This window comes from Setaria viridis, chromosome 5 (assembly GCF_005286985.2).
Source record: "Setaria viridis chromosome 5, Setaria_viridis_v4.0, whole genome shotgun sequence".
In the NCBI taxonomy this organism is placed as follows: Eukaryota; Viridiplantae; Streptophyta; class Magnoliopsida; order Poales; family Poaceae; genus Setaria; species Setaria viridis.
In genome coordinates, this window is record NC_048267.2 from 961,996 (window position 1) to 985,238 (window position 23,243).

At 49.4% G+C, this 23,243-nt stretch overlaps 1 protein-coding gene across 1 annotated transcript; it reads right to left on the reverse strand.

The window, feature by feature from the left end:
- Positions 1-3,306: 3,306 nt before the first annotated feature.
- Positions 3,307-5,058, reverse strand: LOC117854882 (ethylene-responsive transcription factor CRF6). Its single transcript, XM_034737144.2, has one exon. The coding sequence runs from the start codon at positions 4,722-4,724 to the stop codon at positions 3,654-3,656; it is 1,071 nt and encodes a 356-aa protein (XP_034593035.1). The 5' UTR covers positions 4,725-5,058; the 3' UTR covers positions 3,307-3,653.
- Positions 5,059-23,243: the final 18,185 nt, after the last annotated feature.

Consider the following 23,243-nt stretch of genomic DNA (forward strand, 5'->3'; position numbering starts at 1 on the left):
GACCCTCCGCCTAATCACACCCAAATGTGGGCTTGTCCCAAAGCGACCTGAGGTCGTAGGCAGGCATGTTTAGCGCGCGTAGGATTACCGAAAGCGAGACAGCAAGATCAGCCTGGATGGTAAAACTCATGATAGCTTAACTACTCTAGTCTTTTCCAAGCTCCAAACTAGTGATACACAGCTGCTAGCTCGGAGGAGATGGAAATATCTTCACACGTTCATTGGCTCTACGTCGCTCGTGCACAAAAAAAAAAAGCTGAGGGTCACCCACGCCCACGAGGCCCTGGAAGCGTACGTTAGCTGCCCAACATTCTAGGTCCCCCGAAAAAAAGCAGCTTTTCGTCGACATCCACATCACGCTAGCTAGCTTCATCAGCAGATATACTACTAGTCTACTCATTCAGTAGTACTCCATGTACTTCCAATGTTTCAGGGTTATTTTACCAACCAATCTGCACTAGCTATAGTATTACATTTGCTAATGATGGATTAATTAGACTTAATATATTCATCTTCCAAATTAGCTCAGCACTTCTACAATTAGTTTTATAATTAATTTATGTTTAGTTTTTCTCATTAGCATTCGAAGCTAAACTTTAGTCAAGATCCCATCACGCCGAAAAAGAATGAGGAGAAACAGCAGCGGAATGCTGGAAATCAATCAACGGGACAGGCGATGGCGCTGCTTTCTCGATCGATCTCTGAATCTCTCGCCGGACAGGAAGCGAGATCACATTAATGACACGTACACATGGGCGCTGGCCCCCCGTGGTTTTGACTCGGGAGACGGCAAGAAAAGCAGCGGCTGCAGTGCACTGCGGCATGCACCCTGCAGCGGTGTGGAGGACCGACCTGCCGGCCCCGGCCACAGGAGCACCAGAGGCTAATTAGGCTTAGCTTGATCCGCACTCAAAGCCGCCCCAAACACGAGCACAGACAGCCCACAGCCGCCGGCCCCCGGAGCAGCAGCAGCGTACCGTACGTGCATCGATCCGTGTCAATCGTGTGTTCGCCCGCCTAGCCGCCTCACCACCAGCGTCGGCACACATGGCCGCCGCGACGGCGACACCGGCCGCGCTTGACCCCTCGCTCGCTCGGGCTCTTGGTTCGGCCGTCGGCGCCAGGCCGGCCGCCAACAAGCGCACGGGTCAAACGAGCCGGACATGAGGTGGAGAAAAAAACACTGGTGCCTCGTTCTGTGGTGGTTTCGTCGCGTGTTTTTTCCGCCGCGCCGCGCCGCGCGCTGGTGTCGTCATGGAGTTCCAACGCAGCGCAACGCAACGCGGGCCGCTCCAACATTCTGCGCCGCCCGTTTACCCGTGCCGAGTGCCGTCGCTTGCTTGGCACGCAACGCAGCAACCTCCTGTGACTCTGAGCAGTGAGCTCGTCCTCGTCCCGTTGATTTTTGCTCGACAAGACAAGCTGAGGCGACGGGCGATGCTGCTGCTGCTTGGCAGTGGGGAGGGAGGGCAGAGGAATTCCGGGCATCGGGAGGCACAACCTCGCTTGCAAAGGACAGCGGGGAAGAAGTACTCGAACGTGACCGGCGCGTCGGCCTTCCTTGCAGGACACTCTGAGCCTGAGCTGAGCCCCTGGCACTGGCATACGGCTGCCACAGTGAGCTAGGACTACAGGAGTACACTGTTGAAACACGGCTCCACCCTCTCCCTTTCTCCGGATGCAGAATCTGAATCGCAGATGCACGGACTCAAATCCTAGAGGACGTGACATTTCGCTTGTTTCACAAACTTTCACCTGGCTGGGGGCCAGATGTCATTTGGTCTGCGGCCCCACAGGTGAGTGAGAGCAGCTTGTACCTAACGAACATTGTCCGCAACCGCAACGAGGAAGACAGCGACGCAAACGGTAAACGTAGCATCACACCCCCTGGAAGCATAGCAAAGCAAAGAAGGTGTAGCCGCTCGCCACGGTGGCGCGATGCTGCTGCTGGCGAGAGTAAACGCGCCCAAGGGGGACTGTGCGAAACGGGACTCGGCTCGGCGGGCACGCATCGGCACGTCCAAGCCGCTAAAAACGCCTTGCTTTCCTTTTGACGGGTCGCCCTTTCCGCACGCGTCTCTCGACCCTCAACCCGGCGCGGCGACGTCCCGATCACGCTCGCGCCCGGGCCGGCGACGATGGCGACCAAAGCTAGTAGATGCTCCGATGCCGGCGATCCCATCCCCCCAGCAAGCAGATCGGCTGGTCCGTCCTAAAGCTGCTGCGAGCAAGTACTGTGCCCTGCACGACGCCCTTTGCCGCAGGCAGCCGAGCAAGATGCTCGCTCGCCGGCGTAGCCCCTCCCTCAGACTCCGGCCAAAGCCCAAAAGAAGGGATGCCGCGGCGCAGGGCGGGTGTTGGAAAGGGACGGGGGAAAGAAAAGAGAATTCCCCATCTGCTTCCTAAAAGCCGCGTAAAGGACGGACCCTACCCCGTCGCCCTCGTCTCCATCTCCTTCCGGCGTCGCGTCCTCCATGCTCGCCCGACCCCAAAGGCCTTCCTCTCGAAAAGAATAGACACAAAGGAGGCCACGCCATCTTTTCACGAACCCTTCAACCTTCCCGTGCAAACACTCGTGTCATTGAATTCTCTCCTCTTGCTTTCGATCCGACGTGGCAGTGTCACCACGCTCATCTCAACATTTTCCTTGTCCCCTTTGAAATTCGAAACTGCTTGATTGAGTACAACGGCATGTCCTGACCGTGAAAGCAAAGGAGGAGGAGGAGAAAGACGCGCGCCTAGTCAAAAGAGTCCAAGGGGAAAGAGGGGATTTTGCAGGCGAGGCCACGCCCGCAGCAGCCCGCACGATGCGCCATGGCAGAGCCAGCCACGCTGCTGCTCTGCCTCTGCTCTGCCCACGAGGAAAGGAACGGGGCAAGTTTAACAACCCAAAGCCAGGCTTTTTCCTAATCCCACCCCCTTTTGTCAGCCCCCCCAAGCGCTCATGCCGCCCGCCGCCGACTCGCCGTTGCCGGCCTTGACCGCTCCTCCGGCTCGCCGGCCGGCGTCGCTTTCGCCCAACGGAACTCGGCCTCCACCGCCGGTTTCCGCTGGCCACCCACGCGAAAAAAAAACAACCGGGGGTGGTAAATGTGCTACTGCAACCACTCGCATCAGCAGCCTTTACTGCTGGTACGGTCGGGCCCGGCGCCTTGGAATTGGTACGGAGGCGAGGCGAGAGCAAATCGCGGGCCGCCGTATCGGGAACGCACGCGCCGTCCGCCGCCCAGCGGCGGCATTCGTGCCGTGCCACCACGACCACAAGACATCAAATCAGAAGAAGCAAAGCACGAAACGAATCGCTAATTACTCAGAACTTGATTCTCGCTAATTACTCGATAACTTGATGATGATGGGTCAGAGTCACAGTCGACAGGGCCACCCATGGCGGAAGAAGATCCCAATCCAATCCCACCACCACACCAACATCTCTCTCCCTCAAGTCTCGACTCGCCCCGTCCAAGGCCTCTTTCTTCCTCCTCGGCGGGGGTGGCAGGGCACTGGCAGCAGCTACGCTGCCATTGCCCAGCACTTGTTCTCACGCTCACTACTACCAAAAAAATAAAAAAAATGCTATAAGAAAACGACGGAATGCAAACAAAATTGGCCGGATTAGCAGCAGCTGCTAAGCCCGGTGTTTACAGTTGGTGGTGCTACACGACGGGCAGCGGGTCGATTTGGAACAGGTCGGTGATGTCTTGGAAGAAGTCGTCCACCTGCAGCCACCCCGCCGGCGACGCCGGCTCCGGCGAGGACTCGCCGGCGGCGCTGGTGCCGGCGGACATGGACGGCAGCGAGAGGGGCTCCTCGGGGAGGTCGGCGAGGAAGTCCAGCGACGGCTCCGGGAAGTCGGCCAGGAGGTCGAAGTCGGTGTAGAGGGGCGGGAACTCGCCGCCGAAGCAGTCGTCGCCGGTGAAGGGGCAGCCGAACACGCTGCCGTCGACGCTGGACTCGTCGGTCTCCGGGGCGCGGTAGGCGGGCTGCGCCGCCGGCGCCGGCTTCTTGCCGCAGGTGTCCTCGGCGACCGCGGACGGCGGGAATGAGCGGAGAACGGAGGTCGGGGACGCCGCGGCCGCGTGGGACTCCTCGCCGGAGTCGTAGGAGGTGGCGGAGGACGACGCGTTCTTGGACGCCGCCGGCGGCGGCGGCTGCGGGAGGCGCTCGGCGACCTCAGTGGGGACGGGGTCGTCGACCTGCTCGAAGTTGGTGGTGGCGTCGGGCCCGCGCAGCTGGATGGCCGCCGAGTCGTACACCTTGGCGGCCTCCTCGGCGGTGTCGAAGGTGCCCAGCCACACCCGCACCCGCCGCCACGGGTCGCGGATCTCCGCCGCGTACTTGCCCCAGGGCCGGCGCCGCACGCCGCGGAACCGCGGCTCGGCGCCGTCGGCCTTCCTCTTCCGCCCGGGGAGCACCAGCTTCGTCCTCGCCGCGGCGGCCGCGGCGGCCGCGGAGGACGCCGCGGCCTTCGCGGCCGGCGCCTCCTTCACCGCCCGCTCGAGGCGGATCTCCTGCACGTAGCGCTTGACCCTCCGGCGCGCGGCGGCGGCGGCCTCCTCGTCGTCCTCGTCGCCGGACGAGTCGGTGGCGTCGTAGTCGTCGCAGAACACCCTGACGGTCCTCGGCCCCGCGGCGGCCGCCGGCGCCACCTCCACCGCCCGGGAGGTGACCTCGACGTGCTCCGTGCGCCTCACCGCCACGAACATCTCCTCCTCCATGGCCCACATCACTCCACTCGCATTTGATGACTCCACCTCCAAGCTCCGGCTAAAACCCCTCAAGAAACCTCCTAGAAAAACCTCCCCAAAGGGCAGAGGAAGCCGATGGCCGCCAAAAGGCGCTCCACCAACACCGCAAGATGCCAGGCACCTCCCCGCCAAAACCCCGCGGAGAACGGCCGGGGAAAAGCTCGCGACTTTTGGAGGTGGAGACGAGGCGATGAGGTGCGGGGTTCGGCGGTGGAGGAGGAAGAAGGGGCGGTGGGGGTGGGGGTGTGTGTGTGCGTGTTTGATGCGCTCGCTTGTGTTTGTTGCTGGTAGGCTCCTCCAGCACAGCGTCCCCCCACTTTTATAGCATCTCCCACCCCATTTCGGGAAGCAAGGATTTTTGTTTATTCCCTCCCAGCATTTTCCTGCCGCGCTTTCTCGCCTCTGCCCCTTTCGCAAAAATTTCCTTAAAAAAAGAACTCATTTCGAATTTTGAAAGGGGGGCTCTGGTAAAAATGGCGAAAAGTGAATGCCCTGGCTGGCTGGCTGGCTGGCTGGCTGGTTGGTTGGGTTTACAGCAGTGAAACAGATCGAACTACCTGGGCCAGTACGTTTTTTCCTCGGGCAGTAATTCTCCGGCCCCACCTGTAAATGACAGCCAGCGCTTTCCCAGAGGTTGGTTCCCAACGGCACCGGCTCGTATCTCGGCCGGACCCACCTGCAGGCGACCGGGGACGGGGAGGGGGCGGAGATTCTAGCCGGCGGCCGACGTGTGAGCGCCGCAGGCCGCCGCATCCGCTCTACGGCCAGTGGACCGGCGACGCGTGTACGTGGACCCACTTGTCAGGGTGGGTCACGTGAGGCGGAGGGGCGTGGGGTGGGGCCACGCTACGGTCAAATCTTTGGGGGTGGGGAAAGGCCTCGGCGCGGCGTGCAGGAGTTCCGCTTTTTTTTCACCGCGGTGACTCCACCACTGCAGCCCGGTCAGGGGGGTCAGGCACGGTAATTTCGGGATTAACGAGGGTGTTTTGGTTGGAGATATTTTCTGCCGGTTTTTCTCTGCTGTTAGCCGATCCTATCTTTCAGCTCGGTCCCTCGGCCTCGAAACATCAAGCGGCTACTTGCGTGCCAAGGCAACGGGAGCCTACCTAACTCCGGCTCGTGATTTGATTTTCTTTTCCCTCTCCGTGTTTGAATTTCAAATCAGAAATCTTTTTTTGGGAAGTCCACCGTAGTGCTGCGTAGCGCAGGAAGATGAAAACGTGAACAATTAAAATCTCAAGATTTGCTTCGTCGATCTTGCAGCCAGAAACATGCTGGTGTAATAAAGTTTTGCCTCTTTTTACTCACCTGAATATGATCTGTGGGCAAGTGAGATTGTGCACATAACTAGTTGTGGTGAGTAATTATAACTAACAGCTCTACATTTGTTGTGCGGGCTGGAGATTGCCAAAATTACGTTACTCTAGATTTTGTCTATAGACTCACTCATTGACGAACCAAAGAAAGGAACTCAATGGCCCGCAAAAAATCAAGGAAAATAATGAGTTCTCTAGATGTAATTTATTCAGATTTTCAAATGTGAAGGGACCTCCGATTGCCAAGGCAATGCACATGTATCATTGACCAATGTGCTCCTTCCTACTAAATTTGAAGTTCAAATTAGGAATACTAATGGTAATTGTTGCAAAAAGAAATACACGGGCATAGTAGCACACGTGAATCATATTTTTTTATCTTTCGTAGAAAAAAAAGTACCTCCAAAATATGCATTATTGAACCATGCAAGTATTTTTTTCATGATAATTTTTCATGAAAATATATCGGATTTTCAATAATGTGTAAGAACAATCAATCAAGAGAACCATTACAAAGGAAATTGGGGGAAATTTTCATTTACCCCCATCTTATTTTCCACATTTTTCCTCGCAAAGGCAAACATATATGTTGATTGCCTACATGATTTTGATACATTGGATACTGCGGTAATGAGTTGGCACGGTAGATGACATTTGGTCTGTTGGAACCACCCACGCTGTCACATGTAAATTCTTTGGTGGTTAGTTTTGTCGCCATGGAGTAGGCTCAAGTCTTTGGCTCCATCCCACTGATAGAACGGGCTGAGCATGCTTCTAAAGGAATTTGCATGTAATTGAAGAAAGTAATCCAACTATTTTGCCAAATGCACTCTAGGTTTAACAAAATATGCACATTTTGTGCAATCATGTACTTTCTAGTTGTTTTAAAATTCATCTAAGTCCATCCATGTACGGGGAGACCAGAATTGCAAACATAACTCATTTGCAATTGCAATCATCTAGGAACAAAGCAAACCAATAGAACTGTCGTGCCCCATTTGGTTTTCGGTTCATGGACGTATTAGCAGGATGTGATGAGTTGGCTCGTGCAAGGTAAATCATTGTTGAAACGGACAATTCCGTTTCGCCCCAGCTACTGAGTTTTTGTCCGCTAGGATTTTACAGGCGGCACTGAATTGGCATACTAGACGACGTTTGGCGTTGCAAATTGATTGCGTTGTCACGTGCAAATTTGTTTCGGTGGTTAGTTTTGTTCTTAGAGTATTTGTCACATTTGGGATTGCAATCTTGATCACGGCACCTTTGTGTTGGAGGTACTCTAAAGTATTGTAAGGTGGATGACACAAACCTCCTACTCTGGTGTTTTATTTTCAATGAAAAACATCTTCTAATTATGGTTCATATAGTATTCGACGATGTATATAGGTGATTTTTTTTCAACGTTACCTGCACCTTTTACAACTATGGTGATTGCAATAGGTGATTTTTTTTTCAATGTTACCTGCACCTTTTACAACTATGGTGATTGCGTGGATTATTTGCTTGGAGGAAAGAAGACATCCGATATATTCTAATCGTTGTGGGAAATGCTCTTGTCACGAGTTAGATTTATCGTTTTCTCCTCGTATAAGGAGGACAGAGTAGAACCCACCTGAAGAGTGTTAGATTGATTTGAACATAGAACTTTTCCATATCCGAGGACCTCCCCACTTTTCAAAAATCTAATTTGTCACGACTAGGAGGAGCAAGGATGCCAAAGAAACAGGAAAAAGGATCAACGTGGTAAATATCCTTTGAGCATGCATTTTCGCCTCAAAGCATGATTGAAATTTACTGCCCCCCTTGCTAGTGCATGGGCAGCACATGAGAGCTCACGTGTTCACCTCGTCCTGGCTCTCCTATCCTCCCTGCCACTGCAAAAGTTCCTCTCCACTCCTGCCTGCTCGCCGCTGCCGCCGGCACCGTGGAGGAGGAGAAGACGGAGGGTAGAGTCTGAGACCGACACGGCGGGGCGCGTTGCGAAGCGTGCCCGGTCAGATTCGAGCTCGTACCAGCGCACCCACCAGGCCACCAGCTCAAGGCGAGCGAGCATTGCGCAAGCCATGTGGATCGGCAACGCCTAGCCACCGTTCCCCATGTAATTAACCCCGGGAGACGGCCTCGTGACGCGAGCCGGCGCGGTAAATATCTCCACCGGTGGCCCTTGGCCCTTGCATTGGTGATTGGTCGGCCCGTGGTTTGGTTCGTGCCAGCCGGCCAGTCAGTCAAGTCAGTCACCGGCCTCCCTTATCACTGGGCTACAGCTGCAGAGAGGGCATCACAGCGCAGGCTGGCTGGCTGTAAAAAAACTGGGCAAGGTGCTGCCGCCTCGCATCACTGTGTCCGGCCATGGTCTGATGCTTGCTGCCGCGTAAGAGGTTTTTTTTAACTTGGCCGCCCATGTTACCTGCTGTAACACAGCAGTGCAGGCCACTGTGTGCGGTAGTGGTACGGCAACGGCGCCTCCTGCGCTCTTTCACCTCGGTGGGGGGTAAATTTCGGCTTCCCTTCCTTCCCAATCCCATCTGCCCCCTCCCTCCTCTCCGTCGCGTCCTGTGAGTGACGCTGACGTGTACGAAACAACCGTATCTGAAGTTTCCTGCCGCCCCCCAGCACAACCCCATCCCCCACCTCGGGTTTGTACCCGCCGCTGGTTAATTCTTTCTTTTCTCCCATTTTGGTTTACCACCGATTTCCTCAAAGGACGCGCTGGTCTGCTGCGTTGGTTAACGGTGATGCTTGCAGTTGCACACTCCCGTCTGCTCCTCCTGCTACCCTTCTAAGCCAGTGCTTCGTCACAGTATTTGATAGTACCATATCCAAATGTTTCTATAACGGTTTTTGTTTCGAAAATAGCGTGCTAACGTCGCATTGGCTGTTTGAGCCTGTTACGGACGGTTGGCGTTCGTCGAGTAATACTTCGGATTTCAACTAAGGTAAAAGGAGCTAGCAAAAACACTAGTAGAATTTGAAAAGGCAGCTCGGTCAAATGCAGATATCTTCTTCAGTATTTGCACCCCGGATTTATATGCCATGTAGAAAAGGCAAAGCATGAGTGAGCGTGACCATATAAAAGAGAGAAAGAAATAGTTCGGGTCGGTGCTCGAGCTACTGTACGTGTATCAATGTTTCCTCCTGTGTTTGAGAAAAACAATGTTTTCTCTTTTTGCACGGACCTTACGATCGAATACGTACAAAAGCAGAAAGCGAGGGGACACTTTAGTATAGCAGTATGAATGTTTTTTTTCCCCTAGTTTTGCCTCTTTGGACGTATAGTATAAGGGATACGGATACGTACAAGGGGAAGGCAGCAGAAAGCACCGAGCGAGCACGCTGCACACGTCGTCATTAGGCCCCCTCTTGTCTTATTACTTCGTTCCCCCGGGGGGCCCCCCGCCACTCCCGGCCAATGATAAGCCGAGCTGACACGAATATACGCTGGAGATCACGGTGTGCTTATAGGTTGTCAAAAGAGACGGCCGCGATGCTCTCCCTTCGTGTACGGGGCTCTTTTGGATGGTCTCGATGGATGCTCCGCTTGCAACAGGGCCAAGCCTGGCTAGTCGCGCATGCACGGCACCAGGGCCGTGCTTATTACGTGCCCCCACCACAAAGCCTCGCCACTCGCGCATGCAACGGCACCTACTGCTTGGCTCCATCGGGTCTCTCCCTCGGTCGCGGCCGCGGCCGACGATATGATTAACCCCGCTGTTATGGATATCGCTAGTCTATATCCGATCGATTAACAAATTAATTAACCGGCATTATACATAACATAATCGTCGGTCGCGCACGGACCGGACCTGGGGATCGACGATGGAGCCAAAAGGGTCGGCCGTGGTGGCGCATCGTGTTCATCGATCGAGCCGATGTTTGGACACAGCGCGCGCGCGGCGGGCGACAGCGATCGATGGAGCGATCGAGCGACCGAGACCCGTCGGCGTCAACGGGAAAGGGCCGGGCTGCACAGCAGCGAGCACATGAGCCTCCTGCGCCGCGCCCGTCCGGCACGGCGTCTCGTATACGGGGGGCAGAAGCCTACAACGTATACGGCAGCATGCAGTCGCGGTCACCACATACTAAAACACCGGCGCCTCTCGGCTCGGTGCCGATGGTTTTAATTAGTCGGCACCCGCGATACGGCCACCGTGCAAAGCGACACAAGTACGCTGCTAGCATGGATGCATATACATACACTATATATACTAGTGGTAGCACACGGACACTGGCATCTATCAGTATATGCATTACTCTACTCTCCAGTAGTGTGGTGGCGATGTTGAGCGGGCGACTCGTCTGTCAGTATGCACGCACGCGATGTAAGGCTTGCCCTGCATGCGGCCGTGTGCCGAGCGCGTCGTTCGCGCGCGCGCGCGAGAGAAGCAGCAGCTTAGGGGGAAAGCGGAGCGGCCGGCGGGCTCGACAAAGCGGGGTGGCCACCGGCGGCCGAACTGCCCCTGCCCCGCTTTTGTATTCGCCCGACGCAACACCACCCGGTGCCGCCGCTACGCCCGGCCCGCGCATGGACAGCACTGGTGGAGTGGAGTGGAGTGGTGGGCGCCAACCTGCACGCACGCACGTCTCGCTTCCCGCCGTGTCCTAGCTCTCCATAGCTCCGTAGCTTTGCTATACTATAGTACTCCACAGGACGGGAGCAGTAGCTGTGTACTACTCGGCACCCGTGCGCGCTCATCGAGCGAGCTAATTAAGCTAGCTGCCCGGCCAGTAGTAGGCGATTATGTAAGCGAGTGAGGACAGGGTCAATGGCTGGGTCACCGCCCCCTAGATGTTCCTCCAGCTGCGTCCCCTTTGTTCTTGTTCGTTTCGCCGTGTGCCTTTCGGTTACGTTGTGGTGGCTTTGCATTGCATGCGCCTTTGCGTTCACCTTTGCTTGGCTGCTCTGCTAGTAGGATCTTTTCACCACCCTTCAGCTAACAAAGCTAGCTTATTAGCTCCGATTAAGCAAGGCACGCACGCACCACCTGACCCCCAAATTTTTTATGTGCTCCGCGCGTATCTCCGCTCTTTGTCCTGGCCCTGTTTCACCGCTTCACGGAGGTGCCCCCGTGACCATGTCTAGATACTAAACTAAACAATGTATTCGCTACCTAGCTCAATAGTGTCATCTCAGTATTTGACTACCGGTATTAGTTCGTTTTGGTCGACGCACCACTATTTTTTATATAAAAAAAGAGAATCAATATAATGTGTTTTTTTGGTGAGCATTTCCCCACCTTTATTCGTAGTAAAATACTCCGTCAAATGAGGTAGCCAGTTACTAGAGAGCATGCAGGACAAACGTATGTAGGTCACGTACGACAAACAGTGTGCTGTTCACGTAGGACAAATAATACCACCATGCGTGGAAGTATACCCCCCCTCGTCCGTACACCCAACCGTTTTCTTCAGTTCAAATTCAAACAGTAGTCAAACAAGTGGAAAACGTACAGTAAACACATAGATCCCCAAACAAACAAATCGAGAGAGGCTGGAAAATATGATTTAAAATAGCAAATATGGATAACTGGGTTGACAAAAAAGTAAAAGTACGGGAAATGATAGCAAGATGAGGAAAAAAGATATCCACATGCACTTTGCAAAACTGTATTTACACACCGTGCGTGGATGACCCTTAATTCCATATAAACATTCTAATCAATAACAGAATGTACACTAGCATATATTTTCTCAAAAAATACACTAGCATATATGTTGCCTCCAAGTTTTCCACTTAAGCCCTTTTTTGAAGTAATATTCATTTTTGAGATGAGTAACACGCGTTTAGGTCCAAATACCATTTATTTTTGACCGATTCTAACGTTCTCCACACATTTCGGAATATGGTACACTACTCTGCCCCTCTTCCTTCCTCCTCCTCCTCCTTCTTCTTCTTCTTCTTCTTCTTCTTCTTCTTCTTCTTCTTCTTCTTCTTCTTCTTCTTCTTCTTCTTCTTCTTCTTATTTTTATTCAATTTGGGAGCTCTACTACCAAGATTACTAAAATCTAAAAAAGATCCACATTTAAGTTCACAAAACCATGCATGTTTTCGCTTAATCAATTAATTTATAATCTCAATAAACGTTCTCTTGGTTTCTCCTATCCCCTTTTTTACTAATCATTTGGATCAATGCCGGGCCATACGGCACCTAGAGCCATGTAATTAAAGTCGTCTGAATGTCTGGTTTTGTGGTAGTGAGCAAGTAGTAGAGCCTTCACCACGAGTGGCAACACTACAAGTTACCTATCTTGGGATGCATGTACTGTAACCAAATCTTTTTTACTTGTCCTTGACATGGGAATGCACAAACCAATTAAGGCGCACATGAGGACTACAGTGGCCGGGCTGAACTTGGCCGCCTCCGCCTGTTCTCCAGCTTGATTCCGGACGGTTAAAGAAGTGCCACGGAATGAAGCACGATCTCGATTATTTTGACTGCATTCAGAGAGGTAGCGTCGTCGGAAGATGAGCTCTCGACAGCAACTAAACAACTCGTGATAGTTTTTTTTTTATATCTTGGAGTAGCACCGTACTACATGGTGATCAGAAGGACAAGATGGAAACAAGCAAAACCGAGACGTACTACTTTCCTGCATACTACTCTATCCATTTTATTTTAATTCCATAAGCGCATAACTATTTCAAGATGGCAAACTTTCTATTGCTTTTACCAATAAATTTGTCTATCGGTATGGGGAATTTGTGAAGCAAATGTTCGGTTTTTTATTTGAATTTTTTTGACAAGATTTTTTTTATGCTGTAAATTTTACTTATGAGAGAAATTGGTGGTCAAAGTCTTGTTTAGAAGCTTGGCCGATCGAGTCAAATGTGACGGATGGAGTACTTACAAAAAGGAAAAAAAAAACCCCCAAAATTGTGCTTGTGTTAGTGCTATGGTGGATTTGATACTTTGAAGAGAGATTTGAGAAATTAAAAGAGAAGCAAACAACTGTGCTAGCAGTAATGCAATCATGAAACCTTTTGAAGGCTGCTTGCAGCAACAAGAGCAGGCCAAGATTATAATAGCATATCCGAAGATAATAGAGATGAGCTCGCGGTGGTACGGCCGGCGACCAGATTCGGCGACTTCCTCCCGACAGAACAATTAGGCGTCGCGAGGGCCGTACTGTTAGCTTTTCTTCTCCTATATAAACAATCTTATATCACATACTAGTAACATTAGATGATTATGCGTGGCTTTCACGGTTGGTTGAAATAGGGCTTCGATCAATCCACTGCCAGTTTAATTTGCCTCAGCGCATGCATGTCAGTACTTCCTACTATGTAGCATCATTATCTGTAATTGCTCCTTTTTTTCTCCCTGTATTTTACCTTCTCTATCAGTACAATGACCGGCAGGTTACTTCGGTTAAAAAAAAAACTATGTAGCCTCATTCCCCGTTGCTTGGCAAGAGAATTTTGAAGCTTCCGGCCTACTAGTGTTGAAGAAACAAAGAAAATGAGACCCAAGATGAGGCGATGACCCAGCAACTGGTAGAGAAGACGAGTTAGACCACTGTGCACGAGCAGTACCTGGAACCGTACAGCACACAAGTAAATGATTGCTCGTACCGAGCGATCGAGCTCGCATTCGTCGTCTGGTCTGAGACGGCAGGGACACGTTGGGGAGGACCATGCATCCTTCTCTGGATACGCACGACCTCATGATCTCCTCTGGATACGTACGTGTACTCGCAATTTAAGTTCACTCTCGATGCAACGACTTGCATTGTGGATTCGTGGGGCGACAACACGTACAGGTACATTCTGAGCTCTGGGCTGATGGAGTGCAGTATACTAGGAGGGAGGAGGGTACGTACGTACTGCCCCTAGGATCTCGTCGTCTATATCTGGCGGATACCGCCATTAATGGTGGGAGCGAGCATCCAGCGCTCGTCGTCGTCAACAAACTCAACATGCGAGATGCGTATCTCGGTTGCAGGAGGATCGCCTCAGCTAGCTCGATCGATCCAACTGTGCTGGAACAGAACAGAGCTGCCCACACCGATCATGAAATTAAACACCGCGACATGTGGGCGATGTCCGTGGACCACACCGCACGGCGGGCCCCGCCGGCCGGCCGGTTGGTTCGGTTGGCTCGCCGGTGGCTGCCCGCGCGTCCGACGACTTCGCCGGAAAGGCGGGAGCTTTCCCACACGGCCGGCCACATCAAGTTGAGCCGGTCAGGTCCCGTTCCCGGTTCCCGTACGTACGTGCACAAATATTTCCGGCCACCGTGCATGCCGTCGTGCAGCAGGGCGTCGTCGGCCGTGTGTAGTTTAAGCTCGTTTAATTTCCACGGCGGACCCCCGGGAGGCTCGCCGGCATCGTCGCCGGCGCGCGCACGTGGACTGCGTCCGTGGCGGATTGCGGCGCCCGGTTTTCAATTTTCTTTTCCCCAGCAGGAGGGTCGGCGCCGCTAGCTGCGTCCGGCTGCTGGCGACACGAAACGCATATATGCTTCATGCTCGCATGGCGTCCCGTCCGTCTGGTCGCCGCGGCGCAGCTTCCTCAAAGTTTAGGCACTATAATAGGTCACTTTGGATTGTATAACACCGCATTACCTTGCACTACTCCACTAATAGGATACTGATGCAGCCACTGTGTCTTCAGTCATCGCCCTGATGGATTGACTAGCACAATGCAATGAGCCCTGCTGACAGTGTACTTGTGTGTACTGATTACTAGAACAAATCATGCATACAGTACTCATCAATCATAATGTAAAAGTTGCCCATCAAGATGCTCGGCAGAACCATGACAAGTTCTTCTTGCTCTCTTTCTTTGTTTCCCGGGTGATGAACAACAATGAAAAGAAAAAAAAAACAAAGAAACCCAAACACAGGTTGTTGTGCGCCGCATATGCACGCAGATCAATCAACGAGCATTTGACACCTACGGAAATAAACCCACCATCACCTCATAATTGCCTTTTTCTCTCCTCATTCATGTGACGAGAAAAAAAGGCAAGCAAACGCAAGGGCAGCAGCAGCAGCAGCATAGCATCTTCCAGGATACATGCAAACAACCGCTCTGCTATTAACCATCTTTTCATCAGCTTGCTGGATCATCAGTCAGCTAAACAAAACTAAACATTATCATTAGCATTTTTATTTGCATTTCCGGGGAGTGGCCGTACCAGCAGGCAGTACAGTACACCCCCCACGGAGGGACGCACATGTCCACGGGGACACCGCATGGCAGCGTCAGCAGTGGGATACGAAGCATAGTGGGGGCGACGCGGCTGTTTGGCGCCTGTTCTTGTCCGCATTACGCTCCAAATCCTCCTCCTCCAAATTAAAGCCATCTTTTTGCGTCCTGCCGGTGGGAGATAAACTAGTTTTTATTAAGCTAAAGGCCTGTTGTTCAAGTACTATCTGCATTATTAAAGAATTATTATGGAATTCGGTTCACTGGTGGTTAAAAGGTGCGATGCGTTGCCCGCAGGCAGTCACTGACTGTGCATTATCGGTTGATCTAAAGGGAACAGATTTACAGTCTGTGATTAACCCACTAGTTTGGATGGCCTGCGCAAAGCCTGTCTAGCTGAATCAAGTTGCCTCATTGATTTACTAGTACAGGGTTGCAGAGCAACTGTTACACTCCACTTCTTGCTTTTTCTTGCTTTTTCTAGAGCAAAAACCACAGATATATGATACTCTGTATGATCCTAAATATGACTCCACCGGGACATCGACATTATAGTCAATATCACACTTTGACCAACAATATCTACAAGAATATATAACTTAAATAGAAATAGTTGTATATTATGAAAACACGATTTCATGATGAACCTGGTAACATCAACCTCATGTTACCGATTTATATAATTTTATTTTTAGCTACTGCTCGTCAAAGTTAAATAAAAATTTGACTTATGACAAAACCAAATGAACATGCAATTTAGGATAAGAGACTTTGTTCCAAATGCTCTAAAGATTTCTAACGCAATTATAAGTAGCACAACGCAAATAAATCTGTCAATTGAATTTTCAGCTAATATTATATCTAGCTAGGTGACCCGACCAGTTGCCACCCTGGTGCGGCTCGTCGTATATAGCCGAAAGCCTTTTGCAATTTTTCAATTCCCCAGGGGACACCTGGTTTCCTGGGTCCGGCCGGCTGCCCACTCGTGTGCACGAACACCTCCCCTAAGAACCAGCCTTAGCTTTTTCCTCACCTAAACAGTGCTTTGATCTCACTTAGAACATGGAATCAGGGGCATGATTAGACAAACAAAAGCGATTGCTCGTGTACGCATATGGGCAAGTCGGGCTCGCAAACAGTTTCTTTACTCCTGTTCAATCAACTATCGTTGTCGCCTTGTCAACTGAGATATTTTTAAGCTCGCCATCCACCTTTATGCCTTTTGATTCGAGTATATAATTAATTAATTATAGGACTGGAGATTCCTAAACCTCTGGTTCTTAACGGTTAGTTTATTGGAGTTTCTAGACCTTTTTTTTTTCTATAGATTCTAGTAGATGAGATCTTCGGGTAGTATTTGTTTCTGCAGGCAATTTCAGTGTGTCCAACTGTTCTTCACTCTTCAGTATGGCAGAATTTTTTTTCCACTGATGGTGAAGGAGGTGATAGAGGAAGAAAGCTAGTACTATTCACTGCCACAATGCAGGGTGTCATGGTTAGCACTTTTGCTCAAGACTTTGTGTTCAGAAAGTTCACATTACAATCATATGCATGAAAATTAATCATGAAAAATTTACCTTTAAACTTTAACCTGTACAGGGAATAACAGAAAAGAAAAATACAGATTTCATTACGGTGTGATGAGCCCATTCTAAATAGCTGTTGTTTTTCTAGAAGAGGAGGCCAGTGGCAGAGCTTGAAGAGACTTCTAGCAGGGGCCAAGCTACTCAATTCAATTAACACATAATATATGGAGTGAAGTTCTCTGTAAAGAAAATTAGCTGCGAGAAATAAGGGATTAAACAGAGAAAGTGAAATATTTAGATGAGTTTTTTTTCATCCCTTTAAAGGCACACCAACGTTTTTGGAAATACCACGGTGTTGTAAACATGGTTCTTGGCGTTGCCATAGCTTGAAATACAGTTCTTGGAGTACTATCTTTTTTCTCCTCGTTTCTCTTACAGTATGAACTTTATGGGACGTTGAAACAGACTGTAGCAGTAGGTGGCTACACTACACTGGCGAGTGGCCAAGACGAAAGACGCCATTAAACTGGACTCACATCCCCATGCATTTCTGAAGGCGGCCGAAATTTTGACCTCCATTTTCATTCTCAAAAGACAGAAAGAATTTGACCTCTATTTCAGATTGTAGCGTGTGTTGTTGAACGTTGGCAACGCCACAGACACAAAACTATTGGGGCTCTAGGTAGTGGCAAGATACTCTGCTCCCACTACTCTCACACCACCACAAAACAACACAAGTTTCAGAGACATGCACCAGTAGCATCACACTACACCTAGTAGTTTCTCAGACTTCTGAGTGTGCTATGAAGTGTATGCCTTCAGGTTCAGGAATCAGGATATGCTACCAGACTTCTGAGTGTGCAACTGTGGCAAGTAATATTCAGTGCAAGCGATATGCTACGCGTTATGCATGGAAACAATGTCAGAATAAAATTCTACGCCAACACCTCGTCAGTTGACACCTGGAATATAATTCAGAAGGAGCTCGATTGTGTGGTGGAGTTTGTAGGCTGTGATCAACGGCAGCCTCGTGCTCAGAGTCCTTTACTGTAATTTGTTTCAGCTCCATGCCGTGATGCAGGCCATGTCGCGGCCTCAACCGAGATTCTTAATGTCGATGATCCCTTTTGAAACTTTTCACAATGCACCATAATGCTTAATACTATAGCCTGTGCTGAACATGGCTATGGAAGTATCCACAGATTGTTAGATACGTTTAACATATTGCAATATGTACATAATTAAATAAAAAATGTCACCCTCGCATTAACTGGGATGGATCCAAGGCAAAAAAAAATTTATCTGTTGAAATGCTTCTAATTGTGGTCCATCAGTCTACTGTGATCATCAATGCTAGCATTAGGAAGAAATGGGGGTGATTGGACAGCACTAACACCTGAAAATTATTATACTACAAAGCTGCCTCCTTTAGGTCAAACTTTCCATTAGCTTGGCTTTAAGAGCATGCTTAGAGCCATGCTTACTAGAAAACACTTGATATTGCAATCAAAGTAGAGTAATCTATAGTGTCATAATGACTGAAGAACATCTCCCGGTTTCCAAAGGCATAGGATGTATCAGGGTCAACTAATTGACCTGCATTCTTAATTTGAAGCTGCTGTGTCACTTGCTAGGTGTTCTGAGCTGTTGCACACTGTGATCAGTTTGCAACACTGTTCTGATGAAGGTATCTGAATAACCTCTTTTCTCTTTTGCCATTTTTATGCCATGAACGAATTGTAGTCACAGAGATGATCTCCCCTGTGCATCTGAATAACATCTTTTTTCTTTTGCAATTTTTGTGCCATGAACGAAATTGTGGGATCAGTTGCCTTAGAGGTCTGACCTGAACAAATTTCTCCCAGTTCTCAACTCCATGATTGTTTGCAGCCAGTGCTGCCTGGAAGTTGATGATAGAAACCAAAACATGCTTTCTGCAAAGACAAAATTTGCAGAATTCGCTCGCCTTTACAGTGCATGCAAGCTGCAAACCTATCAAATGGGATGAGCTGGAAACTGGCCTAGTCACTGAGACACAATTATTATGCTGCCGGTAAAAAGAACAAATGATGGCAGGAGCAAAAGAAAATCACAACGAAAAAACATCTCCCACAATAATTTGCTGCTCTTTATCGGAGACATAAAGATAGCAAATTTCTTCTGTGGCAAACAAAACAGGTTAAAATGTTTTAGCCACTGTCGATCAGAGTTCAGAGAGGCGAGCAGTTTACACAGCAAACGGGGACAAGAAATTCGGTGATCTGAAGGCTTTCTTGCATAATATATCTGAAACTGGCATGCCGCCATGCACTGAACTTTCAGGTTCCCCTCCACTCCGGAGCGCAGCCATCCTTGAGCTGCATGGACGCACATACAAATTGCCCTGGCAGATGATGGACAGTGCAGGCACTTGCACGCGGCGTACCCGCTGGGATCTGATACCCCTCGTTAGGCGCAGCAGCCTCCGGATCTAGAAAGGATGATATTGTAAGTATGACACGAGCTTGCATCGTATAAGAACAACGTATACGAATCTCTTATAAAACCGTAGATGACGACGTTGAAGCAACCACGACAAGAGAATGTGATTTTAGCGAAACCGACTGCAAATTCTTTAAGCACAACTTCAAAAGAGTACAAGTAATTGCCGCTCCCTCACAACCCTACTTGACCCTCTAGGACCCTCTGATTCTTGCCCAATATAAGAATCTACTGTTATAGAACTGTCTAACCTATCCCTCTTAAACGCTTCTAATTATCTTTCACAAAACTTGGATGAGATCTTAGTGTTTGCCTTTACCTTGATTTATTCCTAGAGGTTCCACCCTTTGTTTATATAGTTCCCTTCAAGATCCTCATACATACAAGTAGGAGTCCTACACCTAGTAGTATTCTACCCTCAAGTCCTAGTAGAAATAAAAGTCCTAATAGCACACCTCTATTGAGTTCTAATCTGAGTAGGATTTGAGTCACCATACAACAATCTCCACCTTAACTCTTAGTCTTTGAAGTCACCGTTCTCCTCCAAGAATTCGCTCCAAATCAGTTTCTTTTTTATTTTTTATACTCCTACCATAGGAGTACCCCCACCACAGGGGCTTATGCAGATCACCGCAATGTGCGTGTTAGTGTCTAGACTTGAGTCCTTGGACTCTCCACCTGAGAGCTCCTTCCTTGTGTAGTTTGGTTAACCACACCGCCTTCTCCTATAGCCCTCCATGCCATAGGTCGGTCCCACCATGTCTTCCTCCTTCTAACAGATCGCAGCTTTGCCTCTACGACTGTTAGATTTTGTTGGAGGTATGCCCTTGAGGCAATCATAGAGATGATGATATTCCATTTGTATCCATGATTTGTATATTGTGTTCATTGAATATCCATTAAAGGCTACTTGAATTGATTTGCAATTATGTGAATTGTATGTGAAACTCTTTACTTGTATGGTTATTCTAAAGTTGTCCCTAGTCGGTGTTCATGTGAGGACACACATGAATATTAGACTAGCACATGTATTAGTTGATGACTATGTTTCACAAGTCATGGACATGGAGATGTTGAACTAATAATGTGGACACATGTGGAGACATGTGTTAGGACTGACCCAACACGAGAAGTAGTTCTCTCTTTAAACAACATATACGCTTTGTCCTTAGACCTGAGATTGTCGCATGTATTCTAGATGTGGATTGACCTACTTAGGGGCTATCAAACGCTGCACCGTAACAGGGTAGTTATAAAGGTAGCTTTCGGGTTTGTCAAGAAGCATGCTATGAGACATGGTCAATCAAGATGGGATTTGCCCCTCTCTGATTGAGAGTGATATCTCTGGGCCCCTCGAGTGATTGGATCCGAAAATGCATGGCCATGCTACGTGCGGTTAAGAGTTAACCTACAAAGGGATTCCGAATCACAGGATCGAGAAAGAGCGGTCGGCTTGAAGCTAGACCAAATATCGTGAGGCAAAGGGAATAGCATGTATATTATGTTGTGATGGTTCGTCTGATATGATCTTCGTATGCGTATAGGAGTTGGCACGTCTTGCTAGAGGCCGCTACCGACTATTGGGCCGAGTAAGAGTACTCGGGCCATGTCTATACGTATCCGAACCCATAGGGTCACACACTTAAGGGGCTGGAAGCCCAATTCGGATCTGATCCGAGTTGGATTAGGTTTAGGAGTACTAATGGGCCTCGGATCCAGAGGCCCATCAGGAACCCCTATAAATAGAGGGGTGGGGGCGCCCTAGGGTTTCACACCTTTTGGCTGAACACACTTGCCGCGCCTCCCACGCCCTCACCTGTTGCAACTCGCGGATCTAGCAATCCGGCTTGCGACGCTTCCTCCCTGCACGTGTGGATACCTTGGAGGTGTTGCGCCTGCAGCACTTGGACGAGCCATCGACGAGCCGCCGACGAGCCACGACGAGCCGACGACGAGCCGCTGTTGGACGTGATCGACTACGTACGACTACGTTGTTCGACTACGTACGACTACGTGATCGTCTTCACTGCACCGACGCATATCTACATCTTCCGCACCAGTAGTGCGTCGAGTGGTAATCCCGTGATCCTTATACAACAGTTCTTCCTGGTTATACGCGGTAGAAATTTTGATTTGCGCTAGCGTAGCCTACCTCGTATCCCATCAGATTTTGCAACCGCCTTTGCAGCCTTGCACTTGACCACAAATGAGATTTGAGTACCGGTCGTTAACGAGACAACTTCCTTTTCCTGATCAGTATTTTTACCAAATCTCCTAATAGTTGCACCACCTTTAAGATTTCCTATCACTCGGTATCCTCCATGAATCCAGATAATTTTCATGATTACTTGCCCTTCGTAAGTAACTCACATGACTCCACATTGAAACGATAAGCCACAATCTTGGAGTTCTAGCGACCTCACAGATATCAGATTCTTTTCAAACCCGGGATATACCGAACTCTCGTCAGTGTGCAATGTGTTCCATTATGCATCTCCAATGTAACTGTTCCCACCTCAGTGACTGCATACTCCTTGCAATCCACCAAGTGAACAATTCCATTCGTCGGGCGTAGAGATCCTTCGTCAAACATCTCCCTCGCCGAACATATATGGAAGCAACTCCCCAAATCTAATATCCATTCATGAGTAGTATCTGGTTGACTGACGATAAGTACATCACCTTCATCCTCACTTACCATTGAGCATACTACTCTCATAGTCTTCAAATTTGGACAGTCTTTTATCATGTGACCCTCTTTGTCACAAAGATAGCATGTACGGCTGCCCTTGCTCTTGCCCTTCTTCTTCCCGTGATTCTTGACTTTTCCTGCTCCACCTGAAACAGTCAATGCTTGATCACCCGAGGATGAAGATTCCAGTAGGTATGCAACTGTCACGTTGAAGTTGAGAGTAGTTTCCCGACGAGAATATTCATCACCAATTGCTCCCACGATGACGGTAAGGATGAAACCAATATGACGACCTTATCATTCTCCTAAATCTCCTCAATGTTCTCATCCACACGAATCAACTGCGTGACAAGCTTGTTGAAGACATTCAGATGGTCGACGAATCATGCGCCTTCCTCCATGCGCAACCTGAATAGTTGACGCTTCAGCACCTACCGATTTGTCAGCGACTTTACTATATACAAGTCTTCTAAGCTCTTCCATAATTTCTTCGGCGAATTTTTCTTAATTACTAAGCACTTTACCTCATCAGAGAGACATAGTTGAATTGTACTGACAGCTTTCCGCTTCATCACCTTCCATTCTTCAGCAGTTGTGCTCTCCGGTTTGTTCCCCTCAAGAGCATCAATCAACCCTTGCTGGACAAGCACATCTCTCACCACGCATTGCTACATACTGAAATTTCCTTTACTATCAAATTTCTCTACTTGATTTAACATCCCTGACATTGTCTTAATTTCATGCTTCCTAGCACTGCCGATCTTCTCACAAAATCAAATTGATCGGACCTCGGCTTTGATACCACTTGTTAGAATTTGATACGCTCGTTCCTCGTTATACGCAGCAGCCTCCGGATCTAAAAATGATATTGTGAGTACCGCACGAGCTTGCACCGTATCAACAATACCAATGTTAGAGTAGCACACTTGAACTCGTCCCAATCAACCATCCATTTGTTTGATTTGAGTGCGGAATACTGAATTGGCAAACAGAACTGAATAGCTGGATAAAAAAGTGCAGGAGCAGCGTCGGTAAGTCTGCTAGTAGTCGATATCTGCGATCTGAGAATATTGATGTGTGGTCCGGTAAAGAACAACAGACAGATAATAAGACTGCAGTGATAATGACTGATATTTTGCCTGATATTTTGCAAAGAAACATCTCCCTTTGCCCAAAAGAAAGCACAGTTAGGGACACGGTGATCCCAGGCAAAAAGCTCTGAATTAGGTTTCAAACAAAGCTCATGTAGAAAAAAAAAAGGAACATGATTTCATGGAAAGAAGGGCAAACCCTCTGAGCACAAGCACCGCCCTGGATTGGTATGTCCGAGTTCCA